We start from the raw sequence: 22,571 nt of genomic DNA, 5'->3' as shown, positions 1-22,571 counted from the left end.
CGACCGATAAGTTAACGCACATCTCACCATTCATATAAGCTAAATTTATATGGTGACAGAGTGTGACGGTTTATTATTTATATAATTTATATTTAATATTGTGTTTTGATGAAAATTATCTATTTTTTACAAATGTTTATTAATTTAAAAAAAAAGCAAAAGTCAAGTTCTTACATTAACTTTAGACTTTTTAAATCGTTCTGTATATTTTTATTATCATATCATAATATTTTAATTTTTTTTTAAGACCGTATCAATTTTGACGATATACAATTGTTTTGTTGAAATAATAAATTTTCAATTTTAGCATTTGCTATCAAATATTCGTTAAGTAATAAATATTTACTGTTCCAAATTCTATTACTTAATGATTAATTAAATTTGGATTTCCCATTGAATGGCCAAAGTTAGGTCGCCCAATTCTGGCTCAAGTCTGGGTTGCCATTCAACGGCCAAGGCTAGGCATCCCAGTCTTGGCTAACGCTCGGGTAATCATTGAGTTGGCCAAAGCTAGGTTGCTCAGTCCTGGCCCAAGTTAGGGTGACTCTAGGCTTGGCCAAGGCTAGGTTATTCAGTCTTGGCCCATGTTAGGGTTACCATCCAACGGCCGAGGTTAGGTTACACAAACTTGGCCCAAGTTAGGGTGACTCTAGGCTTGGCCAAGGCAAGGTTATTCAGTCTTGGCCCAAGCCTGGGTAATCATTGGAATGGCCAAGGCTGATTGCCCAATTATGGCCCGGGCATGGGACAATATAGGTTTAAAAAGATGGGCTTCCCAATAATGTCCCAGGCATGGCCCCGTCGTTCAACTCTCTGGGGCTTCCTGTATGGGTATAAATGAATGAAATTTTGCTTTATTAAATAATGACTCTTGTTAAATTGCACTGTACTTTCTTCACTATTGACGTTTTTAAAGATATAAGCTCATCCTGGTGTTACACTCATCAAGATCTTTCATTTGAGTACCCACATGCATTTTTTATATTTTTTTCATATATACATATATGTAATATATATAAATATATAAAATATATGAAAAATTGATGTGGGTACTCAAATGAAAGGTCTCGATGAGTGTAATGTCGGGATGAGCTTCTATCTTTAAAAATGTCAATAGTTCTGAAGATACAAGGTCATTTCTTAATTATTAACATTTTTAAAGATATAAGCTCATCCTGATGTTACGCTCATCAAAAGCTTTCATTTGAGTACCCACATGCATTTTGATATATTTTTCATACATTCTTATATATAATATATGTAAAATATATGAAAAATTGATGTGGGTACTCAAATGAAAGGTCTCGATGAGTGTAGCTCCAGGATGAGCTTCTATCTTTAAAAATGTCAATAGTTCTGAAGATACAAGGTCATTTCTTAATTATTAACATTTTTAAAAATATAAGCTCATCCTGATGTTACGCTCATCAAAAGCTTTCATTTGAGTACCCACATGCATTTTTATATATTTTTCATACATTATTTTATATATAATATATATAAAATATATGAAAAATTGATGTGGGTACTCAAATGAAAGGTTTCGATGAGTGTAACTCCAGGATGAGCTTATATCTTTAAAAATGTCAATAGTTCTGAAGATACAAGGTCATTTCTTAATTATTAACATTTTTAAAAATATAAGCTCATCCTGATGTTATGCTCATCAAAAGCTTTCATTTGAGTACCCACATGCATTTTTATATATTTTTCATACATTCTTATATATAATATATATAAAATATATGAAAAATTGATGTGGGTACTCAAATGAAAGGTTTCGATGAGTGTAACTCCAGGATGAGCTTATATCTTTAAAAATGTCAATAGTTCTGAAGATACAAGGTCATTTCTTAATTATTAACATTTTTAAAGATATAAGCTCATCCTGATGTTACGCTCATCAAAAGCTTTCATTTGAGTACCCACATACATTTTTGGTATATTTTTCATATATACATTTATATAATATATACAAATATACAAAATATATAAAAAATTAATGTAGGTACTCAAATGAAAGGTCTCGATGAGTGTAACTCCAGGATGAGCTTATATCTCTAAAAATGTCAATAGTTCTTAAAATACAAGATCTTTTCTTAGTTACGTATCTAGAGATAGAGCATTTTCGATTGTAGCTTTTTAATGTGTCTTTTTGGATTTATTTTAGGAAAATATATTGAGCTTTTTTATAGAAAAAATTACATCGAAAATTTTTCACATTAATATAAGATAAGAAATAAAAGCAAAAAAAGTCATTTGATTCAATTAAAATATTACTTTGAAAATTATAATTAATTTCTTATAAATTTTTAAATTAGAAAATTTTTCATTTTTTTTTTATTTTCAATCCAAAAATTTTATAATTAACTAAAATTTGAAGTTTTTAGATAATTATTTTTTCATAAGTTCACTAAAATCTCCAAATTCTACAAAGTTTTGATTTTTTACAAAAAAAAAAAAAATGTATTTTCAAATTAAGCTAAAAAACAATTTCATTCAGAATAACAAGACTTATTTAATTTAAATAAATAAATAATTTTACTTGATAAAATGAATTAAAAATTTTTGAATTAATATTAAGAAATTTTTTTTCTATCTACAGAAAAAATTTCCCGAAAAGTTTTTCTCATGACTCTAACTTGTAATTAAACCAAAAAAAAAAAATATATATATATATATATACAATTCCGAGCAAATTCACTTCCAAAAAGCCTTTGTTATTCCTGTCTGCTCAGCAAAGCTCAAACGTCTCTTTCATTAAATTTAAATCCTACAATGAAACAATACAATTTCTTGATTCTGTCTCTAGAATCGACGACAAAGGGCAAGATTAGTAGCGACAAAAAGGTAAATGATAAATGCTAATAAGTGAGATTGTTAATAAGACCAAAAAAAAGTTATAAAAATAAAATAAAAATACGTATGACGGAGATATATTATGTCAGAAGCTTTTTCTTGGGATTACAAGTCTCTGAAATCTCGTAATCCGATTTATAAGAGTTTTGCTTTGTATTATATACTCGAGGATAGAATTCCTGGGCATAAGGCACGTATATAATGTATAAACGTACCGAGTACACTAAGAGTAAGAGTTCTAGGAGTGTATAACCGGATATGATGTCCAACGAGTCGGAAGTTGTTCTTAAGAGATAAGACATAAGTCTAAAATCCAACCTTTGTACGTACAAAATGTTATGTTTTATTTGGATTTACCTGAAACTAAGCGACTAACTTTTGGATTGTAAATAATAATAATAATAATTATTATTATTATCTATTCATAGACGATCTAGAGGGAAATAAATTTTTGACTCGAGGGAGAATTTTCTCGGCTCAAGAAAGATAAAAAAAGCTGTAAGTTTTCTTGACTCAAAAAATTTTCTTACTTCAAAATAATTTTAGTTTTCACGTAATAATTACCGTAATTCCTATTCTTTCCCGCTTCACAGCATTATTTATATTTGTAAAAATGCTTACCGTAAGATGGACGGTGTGGCTTAATGTATATAGAATAAGCGAAAGGAAATTTAGTATAGACCGGATAGCTCAAATGCTAGAGTAGCCGACATGTCTTCGGAAGGTTCTGGGTTCGAATCCCAGTCCGAGCTATCTAATAATTTTTTCTCGCATATTCTATAAACTCACATTAAGATGATCCTCTCCACATTCCTTTCTCAATCCTTCCCTACCAATATCCTGTTACGTGAATGTGGAACGCTTCACGTAATAATTACCGTAACTCCTATTCTTTCCCGCTTCACAGCATTATTTATATTTGTAAAAAAAAAATTTTTTTTAATTTTCTTGGAGCAAGAAATTTTTTTTCTTCCGAGTTATTTTCTTGAGCGAAACAAAAATTTTTTTTTGACACAAGAAATTTCACTTATTCCAACTAAATTAATTCTCTTGCTTTAAGAAATACGTATCTTGATCTAAGAAAATTTATTTAAGTCAAGAAAATCTTATTTTTTTGAGAAAATTCAGCCTTTTGCTCCAAAAAATTTAGTTTTTGATAGAAGTAAATTTTCTTGTCTTGAGAAAATTTCTCTCTTGCTCCAAAAAATTAAATATAAAGATAGAAGTAAATTTTAATTAATATTTTTATTGATTAACATGTCAAATGGGAAGATCAAATAATATTTCATCATTTTTTTTCATTCAATATGTATAATTGCACGCTAAAATAATATAAAATAGGTATCAAATATTCTCGAGAAAAATTTTCTCAAGGTGAGAAAATTTTTTTCTTAGCTAAAGTAGGTGGCGCTGCTTCTCTAAAGTATCTAAAAATCTTGATCAAATATAAAAATTTATTGTATCAAGTATTTATGATAATTTGAATTAAGAAAAAATTACTTCCACCAAGAATAGAATTTAAATTTTCTCGAGCCAAGAATTTTGTTCTCCAGTCAAGAAATTTTTCTTTCTGTGTAGCTACTATCTAAAATTTTTTTTTCACCACAGATATCACTGAGTATAATCTGGGATGATATCCAGTGTCATATTGTTCAGAAAAAATATTATTGCAGAAAAAATATTATTTAATTTTGCTTTTTATATTTTATTTTAATTAATTTTATTGTGAAAAATGAGATTATGAGGCGTGCACTTTTGGATTTTCCAAATTTTTTATATATTTTTTTATACAAACTTATTAAATTACAGAACTAAATACAGAAGTGCCACATGATATTATAAATTCTCAGAGTTTAAGCATTTTTAAAAGTAAAGTATTCGACCTTTTTATGTTACGTGTGATTGAAGGAAAACAGTAATTTGATTCTGATTTTGTTTTACGATTTTTGTCTTGGGAGTACTTTTATTTCTGTGCTTTTCTTGGATACTATTCTGATTAGAAAAAAAAATATTCTCTTTAAATTTTAAATTCTATAAATGTGAATTTATTTATTAAACAATACTACTATAAATGTGAATATATAATGTTTATGTATTTTGTTAATTTGCCATTCGGCTTATGATGTCTTGGTATAACTTTTTGATAAATAAATAAATAAAATAAAAATAAATAAATTATTTAAAGTAAAAATGATTTTTAAAAAATGTATGGTTATTTGAACCAAGCCAGGACTCGAACCTACTCTCCCAATCACATATCAATTGGTCTGCTACTTATAGAGTGGCTTTACCGAGTTAATAGATCCAGGTTCGAGTCCTGGCTTGATTCTGAGTTGATAAATTTTTTAAAAATCATTTTTACTTTACATAATTTAATAAATTTGTATAAAAAAATGTTTAAAATTGATAAAAAACGTAAAAAAATTACCCAAAAAATTTTTAATGATAATGATAACGATTACTTACCGAAAATAAAATCTTATAAGCTCTGGCGGGAATTAAAATTTAAATTTAAAGTGCAGCAAAAAACAAGAGTGGTGGTTAAAAGTTTGTCGTTGGGCACTTGGGAAAATCGATAAGCTCGATCTGGCCTTAGTCGTCTCTGGCCATATCTTGATTAAAATCAACGTGCCACCCTCACTCTTATTTTTCTCTTTGGGTTTAGCTTCTTTTTATCTTACTCATCCGAGCCTTTTCACGTACATAAAATAAAGGGAACCAAAAAGACCATCGCTAAATGAATTCGGTTAGTCTCGTTAACGTCCAAGCATAAGTAAAGAGAATCTTGACTTGAAAATTCAAGCCTCCTTTACTTTTTATATGCCAGATTAGAAGAAAGTAAATGAACAAATTCTTCCCTTAATTACTTTCCTCGAATATGGAATATATATATATATATAGATTGAGGATTGAGGATGGTTTTACTTGTATCACTGTAGAGTGTTTTACAAGGGAGGGTGGGGAATTATTGTCTCTCCACTTTTTTTCTCCGCAATATAATCTCTCAACCCCGTCATTATAACTATCAACCACTTTTTTCGTCCCCACCCCCCTGCATGTCGGGATTTTTTCATGCCCGACACACATGTGCTGCGACTGTGGCCGACTTACGCGTTATAATCAGTACCTGCATTTGCATTACGGTCTTAAATAGTATGGAGGTACTTCTATAATGACATTTTACCTCTATAACTATATGGGAAAACCACAGAAAACCCGACCGGTACAGAGGCTGGCAATGAAACGCACATATTCTTAGTTTATAATCATTGAAAAATATTGGTGCGCGCCGGAATCGAACCCTGGTCCCACTCTTTTGAAACGCAGGTATCGAGCCGATTAGGCTATTGCCAACCTTGCTATATATATATATATATCAAGTCGAAAATATTTACTCTATAATTACACTGAAAAAAAAAATTTTAAATCATTTTTTACTTGATGTTTATTTTTTATCAGGGTGTTAAATGTATAATAGAGGTAAGAATGTTCTTTTTATTTTTATTTAAACATTCATATGCAGGATCTGATTAAATGGCTTACTTAAATATTGAGCAGGCGATTTGTGTGGGGTTATTAACGATCCATTAGCACCTAAAAATGTCATTAGTCAATATAAATTATAAAATGGACGGGACAAAAGAGTATAGTAGGTTTCGCCTCTCAAATTTCTCCCCTATTACAAACTGCTACGTGAATATAATACAGCCCTCGGGGATTGTATGTGGCGCGTGTCCACTGTTATTATCATCATCCCTTTTACATTTTCATTTTACGGTCTTTATCTGCATACGTCTGTATATTAATATCACGGATATTTATATTATACATTTTTTCGATCGGTTCTTGCATTTTTTTCAAATATTTTGAATTTATTTTTTATTTATTAGATTCAATTTTATAAAAGACCTTTAAAGAAAAAATTTATTTGGACTGTGATTATTTTTATCTTCCTCATTAATTTTTTTCAATTTAAGAAAATTTATTTTATTTTTATGTAAAAAAATTTTTAAAAAAGTTTGGAAAATCCAAAAGTGCACGCCTCATAACGCTCATTCATTTTTTAAGAAAACAATTAATTGTGTAATTGATTAAAAAAAAAAAAAAAAAAATTATAATTAAGTGATTTCTTACAGAGTATTTTTTATTTTTTTTTAAACATCGGCGCCCTTTTTTCTTGTCATATGCGCACGCAGTCTAAAAAAATCTAGCTTGATCAAGTGGCGCCATAGTTTTCACGTGACAAATAAGAAAAGTTCGTTTGGCTTTGTACGGTTGTATCGTAGTGAATTTTAATAAAAATTCAATTAAAAAAAAAATACGTAAACTAGGCCACTGATATGAAATACGGACCCAGTTCATCGAATCTGAACAAAAACAGTTTCACTGTATAAAAATCGCGCCAAGTCCACGTTCATAAGACTATCAAGATAAAAAAATTTCTTTTTTCTTTACAAAAAGATATAAAATAAAAAATAAAAAATCAAGTAACCGATATGATTGTATTTGATTTTCGGAAATTAAAAATTTTATTGTAAATTTGAAAATTAAAACATTTTGGAACGTATTTAGTGTGCATGGTTGCAAAATATTTTACTTTTAATGAAATTCGTAAAATCTATTTACTAGGACTTTAAAAAAATTGAAATACACAATGACGCACACCAAGTACGTTCTAAAATTTTTTTTTTAATTTTCAAATTTACAATAAAATTTTTTTTAATTTCCGAAAATCAAATACAATCATATCGGTTACTTGGATTTTTTTATTTTTTTATTTTATATCTTTTTGTAAAGAAAAGAAATTTTTTTATCTTGATAGTCTTATGAACGTGGACTTGGCGCGATTTTTTTACAGTGAAACTGTTTTTGTTCAGATTTTAGTATTTTTTGTAATTATAATAAAAATTTACAATTGGTACCAACTTAAATCTCGCGTTGGCTGCATTTTTTATAGCAAACTATCCCCTTGAAGCTACAGTTTATGTAAAAACAATTCCAGCGCACCCTGGCGGATGTAGATGCAAGCTGTGAAATGTATTTTTTTAACTGTAGTTTCCCATCTATTGGAAGATTACCATGAATTCTCGAATTATTTAGTCTGTGGCATGTCACTTTTTACATAGAAAAAAAGTCAGGATCGAAATTTTTGAGCTTGCTATAGTTTGTGCTGATAAAATTTAATAATTTCAAGTAGATTAATTGTTATAATTGAATATAATTAATTAATATCAGTAAAATAAAGCATGAATTACTGTTATAATATAAAATTTAGGAACAAGAAGTACCGTAGAATTAAATAAAATTTTGCAACCTCAAAATACCGTTCTGCTTACAGTAAACACAGTCGGTAGTCTCGCGCTCCGTTTACAACGAATTTGAACGGAACTTGGCGCCAGATTCTACCGAATCTGTGGATTCTTAAACTAATAAAAAAGGTCCGGTCTTGAAATATCAATTTGTTCGGGAGTAATCGTTAGTACATCCAAAATGGGGTGACATCCGGACGTCCACGTAAAATTTTTTTTCAAAACGTTTTTTTTTCAAAATAGCAACTTAAAATGATTTTAGAAAGTAAAAGATGGTTTAATTTAAGTGTTTTTTCGGTGTACATCTACTTATATCATTGTATAAGTGTAGTATGCTTGTGATAGAGGCATTTAAAGATCACAAAATTGCTTGAACTTGACGAGTCGAGTATAAAGCACAACCTCACGCGCTTCGCGCTATGAGGCGTGCAATTATATTTTTGTGTAAATAAAATTGAGGAAAAAATAATATGATGTTTAATCATGAAAATTAATAATTAGAATTTTTATTGGAACTATAAACTTTACGGTAAAATTTTATAAAATTAAATCTTCACTTACTTATTCCATCGAGCAAAAGCAAAAAAATACTTCTGAACAAAAGATTAAATGTCTTGCACACATGTTTTCCTCTTACTGGTATTACATCTCATCTGGATGTTTTGTCTAAAGGTAGCGATGCATCGACTGTATAACGGAATGGATGAGGGTTGTAATGGTTATGACGTGGTAGGATTCCCATTCACGTCAGTCTAGTCTCAAGATTAATATGCGGTTTATTGTTTGTAAAAACAACGCCAAATATACTAATACAAACACAGATCCATATTTATAAAAGTATTTCTTCTTCTTTGTGCAAAAAAAAAATAAAGATAGATAGAAACTGTTAATTATAATCCCTTCCTATAAATTAAAATAAAATAAAAAGCTACACCTGATATTTAAGTTTAGTTTTTTCCGTGTATATTAAAATTTTATATAAATTCACTGATAGAAGGATTTATTAACTATTAATAATTTAATTTATTTGAAGAAAATTATTTAATTTATTGAATTTTAATAAATATTTTTTAACATTTAATAAATATTTATTTAGGAGGAAAGTACATTTATTAATAGTTAATAAGTATTTATTAATAGTTAACAAATATTTATTAACAGTTAATAAATATTTTGTTGAGTGAATTTAATTATTATCACGTATTCTAGCTGTAGGGTTATAAAAAGTGTCAAATGAAACTTGCTATTTTTGCTTTTTATTTTAAATAAATATTTGTTAACAGTTAACAAATATTCATTAACCATTAATAAATATTTATTAACAGTTAATAAACTGTACTTAATAATCACTTATTAACTGTTAATAAATATTTGTTAGCTGTTAACAAATATTTATTAAGATTTAATGAATCGTATTTAATAAATAATTTATCAAGTGTTAATAAATATTTATTAAATAATATGATGTTAAAAAATCATTTATTAACAGTTAATAAAGTTTATTAAATATAAACAAATCCTTCTATCAGTGTCTAAGTTTATTTTTTCGACTCGGGTCAACTATATAAAACAAATTCTATGTAAATTTTTACAAATTAACTTGAATCAAGAAAATAATTTAAAAAACTTGATTTTTTTATTTGAATAGAAAAATTTTTAAACTTAGAAATTTTTGTCGGTTCAAATTAATTTTACTCGATTCAAGAATTTTTTTTCTTGATTCAAATGATTTTTCTCTTGATTAAAGTTAATTTTTAACTTCCCGCTAAGAAAATCGAAGATTTTCAAAAATCGGGAAGTTATTGTTTTCACCCCGTTTTGCAAAAATCGAGTTTTCATCAGTTCTCGACGTTTAAAGATCATAGGAAGCTTCCCTGACTATCCCCGCGAGGTTGTCACGGTGTGTGTGTGTGTGTGTGTGTGTGTGTGTGTGTGTGTGTGTGAAAGTATGTGAACCGCTTATAACTTTTGAACGGTTTGACCGATTTCATCGCGGTTGGTGCCATTCGAAAGGGCTTGACCAAACTTAGATTTTGAAAACTATTTGGAATAATTCAGATCAATAGATTTTGAGAAATCTTAAAAAAACTGAAAAAAAAAATTTTTTCAAATTTTTCAATAACTTTTAAACGGCTTAAAGGTTCAATTCCAAAAACTAATCAGCTCTTAACCTCAAAAAACCACGTCGATTGCCACCAGTCCGGTCAAAATCGGTTGATTCATTCGAGAGATATCGTGAACGAAAGAAAACCGAAAAAAGTGTTTTTTTCGGAATAACTCCAAAATTCCTAGCGCGATTAATTTAGTATTCTTTGTGAGGCTTGAAAAACTGCGTCGAATGCTTCTAACCGCGTAAAAATCGGTTTATTCATTCAAAAGTTATTGCGGTTTAAAAATTCAAAAAATAGTGTCTTATCAAATCTCTATCAGACTTTTGAGCTCGAAGAGCTTTAAAGCATAGGAAAGCAATCTCTTTGAGCTCGGAGAACTCAAAATAACCCATAAATTGTATTTTTGAGCTCGAAGAGCTCAAAAACGTCATTGGTGCAATTTTAAGCGCCTACGTATGGAATTAGCGGGAAGTTGCAGGGATGGCCTTCAGGGTCAACCGTTTTGCTAATTTTTAATTTTTTTTTTTCAGTGTACCTTAATAACAGCCGACTTCTAAAAGAAATTACCTAACAATAAATTCCTAACATATATCTCATATTATTGTTCCAGGTTCCTGTGCGAAGAAGAAAGGAAAGGATTACTACGGAACACTAGTAGGGAACTTGAAACCATACGCTCACAGCATAAAGGGAACAGTCTACGTGATCGACGAGTCAACGATATTCGTAAAAGGATTTACGTACGATGGAACTGCACCTGACGTATTTTTCTGGGTCGGGAACACGACTTCGCCGACTCCGATGGGAGAAATAGTTCCGTACCCAGAAAATTACGCCGGAAGGTATGTAAATATTTGTTGTTAATAATAACTCGGGTTTGTTTGTTTAAATAATTGGAAAAATAGTTAGGTTGATATTTATAAAGCGAATCGATTTCCATCCGGCTACTGAAAGAACCTCCCGTCCCTTGGTAAACATCCTCGAGACCTTTTCTCTCATCTCTCAGGATTTTATCCAAGAAAATAACCGTTTGCTTTCTTCTATTCCTTTATTCTGTTTCTTAATCTTTTTATAAAATAAATAAAAACACGATTGAGTTTTATTAGGATTATAAGTGCCTTCTCCAGGATAGAAAGATTAAATTATTTTTATATTCCGCTGTGACTGTTTTGGATTTTTTATTACAAACAATCCAATTCTTCAATTGGATTTTTATTTTTTTTTTATTTTTCTTCTTCACAGAGAACCTCAGGTGCTCAAGGCGTATCACAACGAAAACGTCGTTCTGAAGCTACCACAGGGCAAGAAAATACGCGATATCAGATGGCTCGCTGTTTGGTGCAGAAGATTTACGGTAAGTTTTTTATTTTTTAGTCAATTAATTTTATTACTTGGGAAGAAAAGATTTTACTTTATTTTAAAGAAGAAATCGTAAGTAGGGATAATAAATAAACTAGAAGAATTTTTGTTAGTTCAATCAAACAGAGAAAAATTTACTTAAATAAAAAAAAAATTAGACTGAGAAATTTTATGGTTTAATTAGAAAAAATTCAAACTTTTTATGTTGAAAAAATTAATTTAAAATTTATAAAAAAATTTTCTTCGAAAATTTTTAAATTATAGCATTGAAAAAAATTTTTTTTATGGGTTTAAAAAAAAATTTACGCGTGAATCTTTGAAGAAATGGGAAAAATTAGTTAAAAGTCCCTGAGATTGACAAGATGGCGGTCTTTTATAAAATGGTGGGATGCGCGCGCATCAAACTGAGTTTTTACTATGACACTAAAGATAGAAATTTTTTTAGAAATTCATAACAATGAAATTGTTATGAAAAAAATTTAATAAACAAATTCTTCATGAAAAATAGAAAATAAAATTATAAATGGAAATTTCTTAAAGCATTTTTTTTTGTAATTGATTTATTATAAAAATTAAAAAAAATCTATTTTAATTACTTTACCTTTCAATTAATTAAAAAGAAAACATATCATTTTTAATTAAAACTAGCAACCTTGTAGTCACTATGTGACTGCCATGATTTGTGAACTATAAATAAATAAAATTTTGATTTGTTAAATAATGAATTTTGTTAAATTGCACTTTACTTTTTTAACTATTGACGTTTTTAAAGATATAAGCTCATACCGATGTTAAACTCATCAAGAGCTTTCATTTGAGTACCCACATGAATTTTGATATATTTTTCGTATATACATTTATATAATATATATAAATATATGAAAAATTGATGTAGGTACTCAAATGAAAAGTCTCGATGAGTGTAACTCCAGGATGAGTTTATATCGTTAAAAATATCATCAGCGGACAAAATACAACGTCATTGCTTTATTATTGACATTTTTAAAGATATAAGCTCATCTCGATGTTACACTCATCAAGACCTTTCATTTGAGTACCCACATGCGTTTTTGATATATTTTTCATATATACATATATATATATATATATATATATATATATATATATATATATATATATATATATAATATACATAAATATATGAAAAATTGATGTGGATACTCAAATGAAAGGTCTCGATGAGTGTAATGTCGGGATGAGTTTATATCTTTAAAAATGTCAATCGTTCACAAGATCTAAGGTCATTTCTTAATTATGTATCTAGATATATTTTTGAATGCAGCCTAAATAATCATCATAAATTGACTATAGGTACACAGAAAGAAAGATTTCTTGGCCGGAGAACAAAATTCTTGGCTCAAGTAAATTTTCGGTTGCCCGAAGAATGACCGAAGTTTTCTTGGCCGAAGTAAAAATTTTTCTTGAAATTCTATTCTTGGTGGAAGTAATTTTTTTTTAATTCAAATTATCATAAATACTTGATACAATAAATTACCCATTTTAGATTATTTTTGCGCGCAATTATACATATTGAATGAAAAAAAAATGATGAAATATTATTTGATCTTCCCAATTGACATGTTAATCAATAAAAATATTAATGAAAATTTACTTCTATCTTTATATTTAATTTTTTGGAGCAAGAGAGAAATTTTCTTAAGACAAGAAAATTTACTTTTGTCAAGAACTTAATTTTTTGGAGCAAGAGAGGAATTTTCTCAAAACAAGAAAATTATCTTGACTTAAATAAATTGTCTTGGATCAAGAAACGTATTTCTTGAAGCAAGGGAATTGATTTGTTGGAATAAGTGAAATTTTTTGTCAAAAAAAAATTTTTTTTTCGCCCAAATAAATAATTATGAAGAAAAATATTTTCTTGGCTCAAATGAACCTTTCTTTCTGAGTAAGAATGATATGAAACTTTAAAAGGCACAACTCCAGGTCAAGAATTTTCCAACGATACCCAACTTAATAACCCTAAAAACCCATTTTATCATATAAAAACACCGTCTACAAAATTTTGCTTATTCTCTTAATAATATAGATTACCAAAAAAGTTTCCATTTAAAAAATTCAACTCCTCAAATTCTAACAATTAAATTCTTTAAAAGATTTTTTCTTCTCAAATCAACATTTACAAAAAATTTACAATTTACAAAAAGACCAAATAACCTTCCACTGCCTCAGAAATAAATTAAATTTACAAATTCTTCCCAAAAACTAACTAAAAATAAATTCCAACCATAAAACTTTTAATTAACGCCTCAATTTTCCAAACAAGAAAATCAACGTAGCTAATTACCGACGAAAAGTGGTCAAGGCTGATTATCCGAGCAGTGTAAATATCAAGCCCAAGGCTTTTATCGACCGAAGATTGAAATTAATTAGATCTAAAAATATCCCGGTAAAGATTTGGCATTTAAGAATTCTCCTTTTACGATCCAGCCCTGGAAGATCTGGCTTATACAACAATACACCTACCCAAACCCCATCATCAGGGATACCCTGACAGACAGCTCGTGTCTACTCGATATCAAGCAAGCTTCCCCATAGTTGAGGCTCATAGCCGCTGGCTCTTGATCCACCCTCTGATTTTTAGCTTCTATTCTATCCTCATCTATCATATCTAGCATTATCTCTCTTTTGTCGCTTAGTGCAGGCATATAGATATAAAAAGGGCTTCTTCGGTGGAGAAGAGATCTGATTGATATGAGGAGACTCGGTCACGGTCGATGGAAACCGTCTTAGAGTGACAGATCTCCGGGCAGAGACAGAGACGTTAAATTCGTTCGATTTTCCGAGGTTAGTTCTTAATCTTGGACTTATTCGGCAGATTTATGTGCGAATGTTGGTATAAATGTGAGCTCCTATGCTCCGGGGCTTCCGTATCCATCTGACACGCGCCATTGACCATGAATGCTGTCCAACGGCCCCTCTTTCCCTTTGGCTTCTCAAAAAATCTAGTTATCTCGATCGAGTGTCGACAGAGGGTGAATTAGTGAGCTCTAATCCGGATAAAACGCCCATAACTTCATATATACTCTGTTTAATACAAGAAGAATGGCAGATATATGTCTGTATCGACCAACAGAATTAATAACATATTTTACTGTTTTTCATTAGCTTGCTTAGATTCAATTGGAAAAATAAAAGAGAGAAATATTAGTGACTAGCCGTTACCCACCCGCTTCGCGTGGCGTACAATATACGCCAGGCGCGAAAAATATTAATTTTGTTAATATACGTGTGCATTTCATAAAATTCATTCTTTACAGCTCAAAAACTCCAAAAAAATCAATCTGGCCAAGTTTCAATCCTTTAGCTGCTATAGATTAAAAGGTACAATTTCTTTTAATTTTACGCCCACGCACGGACATGTGGGGGTAGAATTTAATGAAATTTATTCTTAACAGCTCAAAAACGCCAAAAAAGCATTCTGGCCATGTTTCAAAGTATTAATAGCTATAGATTGAATTTACGAATTTTTTCTTAATTTGACGCCCACGCACGGGGACGCCAGGGGGGTGGAATGTCACAGAATTCGTTTTTAAAAAATTTCTAAATGTAATTTGAAACATTCTGACCAAGTTTTGAACTATTAAAAGCCATAATTGAAAAATATGAATTTTTTTTCGTGAACACCCCGCAACCCCCCTTGTGGGTGGAATTTCGTGAAATCCGTTCTTAGCTGACCTCTACTTGGCAAAAGGAATATTCCTGCCAAATTTCAAGTCTCTAGGTCTTATAGTTCCAGAGATATCGTGATGAGTGACTATCTATATCTATAGAAAGTCTCCTATATATATATAGATTAAAGTAAGGTAAAAGCCCCAATTATTGACGGGGGTCTAAATATTGACACCCTAAATTATCTTTAAATATATTAAATTATCTGTAATAAGAATAACGATCAAATAAATTTTTATTAAATTCTAATTAATTAAAAAATTGAAAAAAATCACATTCAGTTCAAAATATTAAATATTAATTATTAAAAAAAAATAAAGTTAGCACCAGTTCATCAAATCAGTTTACGAGCGTCTATTTTCTTAACAACTTTGGTTAGAAAAGCATTTTTTTTAACTGCCGAGTTTAAATTAATTTTTTCATGTAATTATATGATCTATTTTTTTTTTAAATTAACAATATATGAAATATTTATAAAATTAAATAATCGAAATTAATTGTATGCTTTATGATATTTAAATAATGGGAGTCAATAACTAGTTCATAATTTTTATGGTGAACTAGAATTCAAATTTGCGCGCGCAAGCGCGCGCCTTGACTATAGACTTTGCATATATTTTCATGCATATGATATATTCGACCAATCACATCACGAATAGTTTGGTTTCACATACATTTCATCTCAATTTTATTATGGGAATTTTATTATGGGATCCCATATTGACAGCCAGTCAACAGCGCTATGACGCCTTTTTTTTTAAGTATAAAATGCGTTACGCGATTATATACAAGGCTTTTAACTGTCAAATAACTCGGCGTGTTTTGGTGTTAAATAAGTTTTTAAATAAATTGTTATATTTTTCATAATAATTATTCATTCATAGAAATTATTATTAATTAACTTTAATAATATTGATTACTTTATATCAAGTTTTGATAAATAAAAATATAACCAAATGATTCGACGCATGCGCAGTAGGGGCGTCAATAATTGGGGTTACGGTACGTCAAAATTTAGATCAATCAGTTTTTTAACCCGTCAATAATTGGTGTATCCAGATTATCTATTTAATTATTTAAAATTAATTAGTAAATATCACTGATTATCATTTTAAAAAAAGAAATTGATTAGTTAAAACATTACTTAAGACATTACCACAAACAAAATTCAACGATATTTATATTTGATTGCTTAAAAAAAATCAAATCATAACTTTGTCTCTTATAGCGTCAATAATTGGGGCTTTTACCTTATAATGTATGCAAAATTTGGGAAAATTTTTAACTAATCATTTAATTATTTGTTTGGTGGTACCTATACAAATTTTTTTAGTTCCAAGCAATAATAAGATAAATTATTGAAAAGAAATTGGATTTTTCATCTTCAATGGTTCAAAAGTTATGACTATTCAAAAATTAATAATTAATTTACGAAAATTTGGAATCATGTTTTATGAAGATAATTTTTTTAAAGTCTATAACTTGGTAACTATTGGTCAAAAGTTGATCATTATAATTCAAATGAAATTGAAGCTTAAGAGCTAATCTATCCAAAAAAAATTTGGACCAAATTTTTATCTTCAATGGTTCAAAAGTTATGACTAATCAAAGATTAATAATGAATTTCTGAAAATTTGGAATTATGTCGTAGAAAGATTATTTTAAAAAATTTTATAACTTGGAAACTATTGGTTGTAAGTTGATCATTATAGTAATGAAATTAAAGCTTAAGACTTAATCTATCCAACAAAATTTGGACTTAATTTTTATCTTCAATAGTTTACAACATAAGGATGATTAAAGATTAATAGTAAGATTCTAAAAATAAAGTTTTTTGATTTGGATATTTTCCAAAATTCTATAACTTGGGAAGTATTGGTCGGAAGTTATAGATCATTATAGAAATGAAATTCAAGCTTAAGACCTAACCTATCCAAAAAAATTTGGACCAAATTTTTATCTTTGATAATTTAGAAGATATGGATGTTTAAAGATTAATAGTAAGTTTCCAAAAATAAAGTTTTTTGATTTGGTTACTTTTAAAAATTCTATAACTTGAAAACTATTGGTCGGAAGTTGATCATTATAAGAATAAAATTGAAGCTTAAGATCTAATCTATCCAAAAAAATTTGGACCAAATTTTTATCTTCAATGGTTCAAAAGTTATGACTATTCAAAAATTAATGATGAATTTCTTAAAATTTGAAATCGTGCTTTATAAAGATCATTTTTTTAAATTTTATAACTTGGAAACTATTAGTCGAAAGTTGATCATTATAAACATAGAATTAAAGCTTAAAACTTAATCTATCTAAAAAAATTTGGACCAAATTTTTATCTTTGATAGTTTACAAAATATAGATGTTCAAAGATTAATAATCAGTTTCCAAAAACAAAGTTTTTTGATTTAGATATTTTTAAAAATCCTATAACTTGGAAAGTATTGCTCGAAAATTGATCATTACAAAAATAAAATTGAAGCTTAAGACTTAATCTATCCAAAAAAATTTAGAACAAATTTTTATCTTTGATAGTTTACAAAATATAGATGTTCAAAGATTAATAATCAGTTTCCAAAAACAAAGTTTTTTGATTTAGATATTTTTAAAAATCCTATAACTTGGAAACTATTGCTCGAAAATTGATCATTACAGGAATAAAATTGAAGCTTTAGACCTAGTCTATCCAAAAAAAATTGGACCAAATTTTTATCTTCAGTGGTTCAAAAGGTATGGCAATTTAAATATTGCTTCCCAAAATTCATAATATTCTAAAAAGATCACTTTAAAAAGTTTTATATCTCGGAAATTAATATAATAAAATAAAAATTTCAAAAATAAAAGCACTTGTTAATGCTTTGCATTATGAATCGTGCAATTATTATATTAAAGAGAATATTATGTCTTAGTTAAGGAATTTCTTGTCTTGAAACTTGAAATTTGTTTTCAAGAGCATATCATCTTCTTGAGTTGATAAAAAAAATCAAGAAAATTAAATCCAGGACGAGGAAGGAGACAAAGCAGACAGTGTGTGTTGTATTTGAAATTATATGGAAATAATTAAGGCTTACAATAGTATAATGTCTGTGTCTTTGGAAAGTCATACTGAAACGACCCTTAAAGTTTCCCCTTGATCAATGATGACGCGTTAATTAAGCAGCGTCTGAGTCGAGAACGCCCCGGAGACTGTTGGTGGCACCGAGTGGACCAGGAAGCAACGCCCCATCTACTCTTCTTCCTTTGTATCGAGCATACAATACACCATCCGCAATATACATAAACATATACATCTATGCAAAGTACACACACTGCATACTACTATTGTATACCCATGTCCTGAGTTCCGAGTTCTCAGTTCTCAGTTCTGAGTTCCGAGTTCTCAGTTCTCAGTTCTCAGTTCTGAGTCCTTGAAACATCTCTTCTCTTCTTGCACCGGGAATCAACTAATATCCATTTATAGATATTAATAGCCAGCGGCATATCTTCAAGGCTCCTGTGTGGCCAATAAACTAGATACCACCACGGAAATGAGAGCAAATGCCTCTAGTCATTTATTCACGCATTAAATGTTTACCTCGATACATATTTGTTGCTTGTTTTAGTTTCAGATTTTAGTGGATCGAGGGCAAAGAAAAATTGCACTGATATTTTATTTACATTAATTAAAAAATTGACTTGGATCTTGATAAAAAAAAATTGAAAATTAATTTTTAATTGAAATACTTTAACTGAAACTTTCAATGTTCATTTAAAATTTTTTTCTTCGTGTCAATTACTATTCATTTTTTAAAGAAAGCCACGGGAATGTTACAGTGATTGCATATTAAACGTTACAATGAATATTAGCTAGAATAATTACATGGTTAAAAGGTACAGGCCAATCCGATGGAATTTGAAATCTGTGCAAGTCAAAACAATACTCCAATTGAATTTCGTGTCTAGATCTAAAAATACAATTCTATAAAGTGCTCAGTGGAGCGGGCGGGTAACAGCTAGTGAATAAATAAATTTATAAATATAAATTATATATAGACCGGATAGCTCAAATGGTAGAGTAGCCGACATGTCTTCGGAAGGTTCTGGGTTCGAATCCCAGTCCGAGCTATCTAATAATTTTTTCTCGCATATTCTATAAACTCACATTAAGATGATCCTCTCCACATTCCTTTCTCAATCCTTTCCTACCAATATCCTGTTACGTGAATGTGAAACGCTTCACGTAATAATCACCGTAACTCCTATTCTTTCCCGCTTCACAGCATTATTTATATTTGTAAAAATGCTTACCGTAAGATGGACGGTGTGGCTTAATGTATATAGATTAAGCGAAAGGAAATTTAGTATAGACCGGATAGCTCAAATGCTAGAGTAGCCGACATGTCTTCGGAAGGTTCTGGGTTCGAATCCCAGTCCGAGCTATCTAATAATTTTTTCTCGCATATTCTATAAACTCACATTAAGATGATCCTCTCCGCACTCCTTTCTCAATCCTTTCCTACCAATATCCTGTTACGTGAATGTGAAACGCTTCACGTAATAATTACCGTAACTCCTATTCTTTCCCGCTTCACAGCATTATTTATATTTGTAAAAATGCTTACCGTAAGATGGACGGTGTGGCTTAATATATATAGAATAAGCGAAAGGAAATTTAGTATAGACCGGATAGCTCAAATGTTAGAGTAGCCGACATGTCTTCGGAAGGTTCTGGGTTCGAATCCCAGTCCGAGCTATCTAATAATTTTTTCTCGCATATTCTATAAACTCACATTAAGATGATCCTCTCCACAATCCTTTCCTACCAATATCCTGTTACGTGAATGTGGAACGCTTCACGTAATAATTACCGTAACTCCTATTCTTTCCCGCTTCACAGCATTATTTATATTTGTAAAAATGTGGTCTATGTATATCCGGTCTATAAATATAATATTTTTACACACGATCTAATGGAATTCAAATTGGAAACAATAGAAGATTCAGCAATATTTCGATGATTCGCGAATTTTTCGAACTATTCGGGAATTATTAGAAAATTTTCGAATTATTCGAAACTTTTCAAATTATTCGAAATTTTTCGAATTATTCGTCGAATTTCGAATTATTCGATTCGAATTTCGAATCGAATATTAATATTCGATTCGGAACAAATAATTCGTAAGTTCGAATTATTCGCACACCCCTAGTTGTTAGTAATCATTTAAATTTCAGTTCAAATTGACGTTTTAAATCAAATTTTTTTTTTTTTTTTAAATCACTCTGAAAAGAAAATTAACTTGAATGAAGAGAAATATTCTTGAACCTAGAAAATTATCCAAAAAAGTTCGATTGTCATGAATTAAGACGAAAAGTTCTAGGATTAAATAAAATTTACTTAAACTAAGAAAAATATCTTAGTTTATAAATTTTTCTAAAAAAAAAAAAAAAAAAAAAATGCATTGTTTATTGATGGTCTTGAAGAAACTTTGGCTCTAAGGTCAAATAAATATGTTTAACTATCAAATAAAAATGAAGATTAAATTCTTCAAAATTATTTATTTTATTCAAGTTAATTTTTTTTGTGCAAAAATAGAAAAAGATAAAAAATTGATAGTTCAATGGAAAAGTTTGATACTAAAAAAAAATAAAAAAAAGTAAAATACCGATGAACAAACATAAATTATTAGTACAATTGTTTTTTTAGTCTAAAAGGATGTTTGAGTTTGGAAGTGGTTTACCTGGAGGATTGCAGGAAAGACTTCAGCTCGGACTCGAGTAGCCTTTTTCCTGTGCTCTGTGCCGGCGAATTATTCGGGCACAACGTATAATAATAGCAGAGATTTAGCAGCGATCGCGAATAATGTCGAATCAGAGAAACAGTGAAGAGGGATGAACATTTTTTCCATCTCTTTCTTTTTTATCCCTCTGGTTCTGGATTCTCGATTTTATAAAACATTGTACGAGTCTATTCGATCGCGAATAAGTTGTGATATGCTAGTGGTGGTTAAATGCGCAAGCGTAAATGGAATCCGACATTCACGCAGACATCCAGCGAAACCGGTCGATGCTGGCCGGGCAAACACCAACCAGAAAGGGATCAATCTGTCCGGCCGATTTTAATATTATTTTTATAGTTATGTTAATTATTAACGTCATTTATTCTCACTTGTTCATTTTTTTTTTTCATAAAAAATTTAAGGTTCTTTTTTTTTTTCAAACTTGTACAATAAATTCAATCAATCGATATATTTTAAATTAAGTTAATTCAAATATTTATAAAAATATGACCCGAAAATTTTCATCCAAACTACAATTTTTAGTTTCAGAATCTCGTATATTATCATAATAAATTAATCCATCGAAAAAAAATTCTAATATAATTAGAAAAATAATTATGACAATAACAGTAGAAGAATTGCAATAATAATAATATGAATAATTCAATGCATTTTCAATATAAATTATATAATTTTTATCTAGAAACATAATCAAGAAATAACCTTTTATCTTTAGAAATATTGACATTTTTAAAGATATAAGCTCATCCCGATGTTACACTTATCGAGACCTTTCATTTGAATACCCACACGTATTTTTTATATATTTTAGATATTCCACAAATATGGAGAATATAATATATATATATATATATATATATATATATATATATATATATATATATATGAAAAGAATCGTGAGGGTACTCAAATGAAAGGTCTCGACGAGCTTAACATCAAGATGAGATTATATCTTGAAAAATGTTAATAGTTAAAAAATGACATTGCTATCTTGTCAACTAATGACATTTTTAAAGATATAAGCTCATTCTGATGTTACGCTCATCGAGACCTTTCATTTGAGTACCCACATCAATTTTTCATATATTTTATATATATCATATATATGAAGATATGAAAAATATATCAAAAATGCATGTGGGTACTCAAATGAAAGCTCTTGATGAGTATGACATCGGGATGAGCTTATATCTTGAAAAATGTCAATAGTTAAGAAGTGACATTGCTATCTTGTCAACTAATGACATTTTTAAAGATATAAGCTCATTCTGATGTTACGCTCATCGAGACCTTTCATTCGAGTACCCACATCAATTTTTCATATATTTTATATATATTATATATATGAAGATATGAAAAATATATCAAAAATGCATGTGGGTACTCAAATGAAAGGTTTTAATAAGTATAACATCGAGAAGAGCTTATATCTTTAAAAACGTCAATAG

The 22,571-nt window shown here is 29.1% G+C and overlaps 1 protein-coding gene across 4 annotated transcripts in view; it reads left to right on the top strand.

Moving 5' to 3' along the window:
* The window catches only part of LOC123272164 (protein Skeletor, isoforms B/C), a 74,199-nt gene that overhangs the window by 27,951 nt on the left and 23,677 nt on the right, over positions 1–22,571 (top strand). For all 4 annotated transcript variants that reach the window (XM_044738863.1, XM_044738864.1, XM_044738865.1 and 1 more), the window contains exons 3-4: positions 10,890–11,121; positions 11,522–11,633. In XM_044738863.1, coding sequence (XP_044594798.1) covers positions 10,890–11,121; positions 11,522–11,633 — 344 coding nt within the window. The remainder of the gene's footprint in view (positions 1–10,889; positions 11,122–11,521; positions 11,634–22,571) is intronic.

The sequence above is a fragment of the Cotesia glomerata genome, linkage group LG9 (genome assembly GCF_020080835.1).
Source record: "Cotesia glomerata isolate CgM1 linkage group LG9, MPM_Cglom_v2.3, whole genome shotgun sequence".
Taxonomy (NCBI): Eukaryota; Metazoa; Arthropoda; class Insecta; order Hymenoptera; family Braconidae; genus Cotesia; species Cotesia glomerata.
Note: the sequence above shows the minus strand (reverse complement) of the source record. Positions and strands in the feature narration are given on the sequence as shown.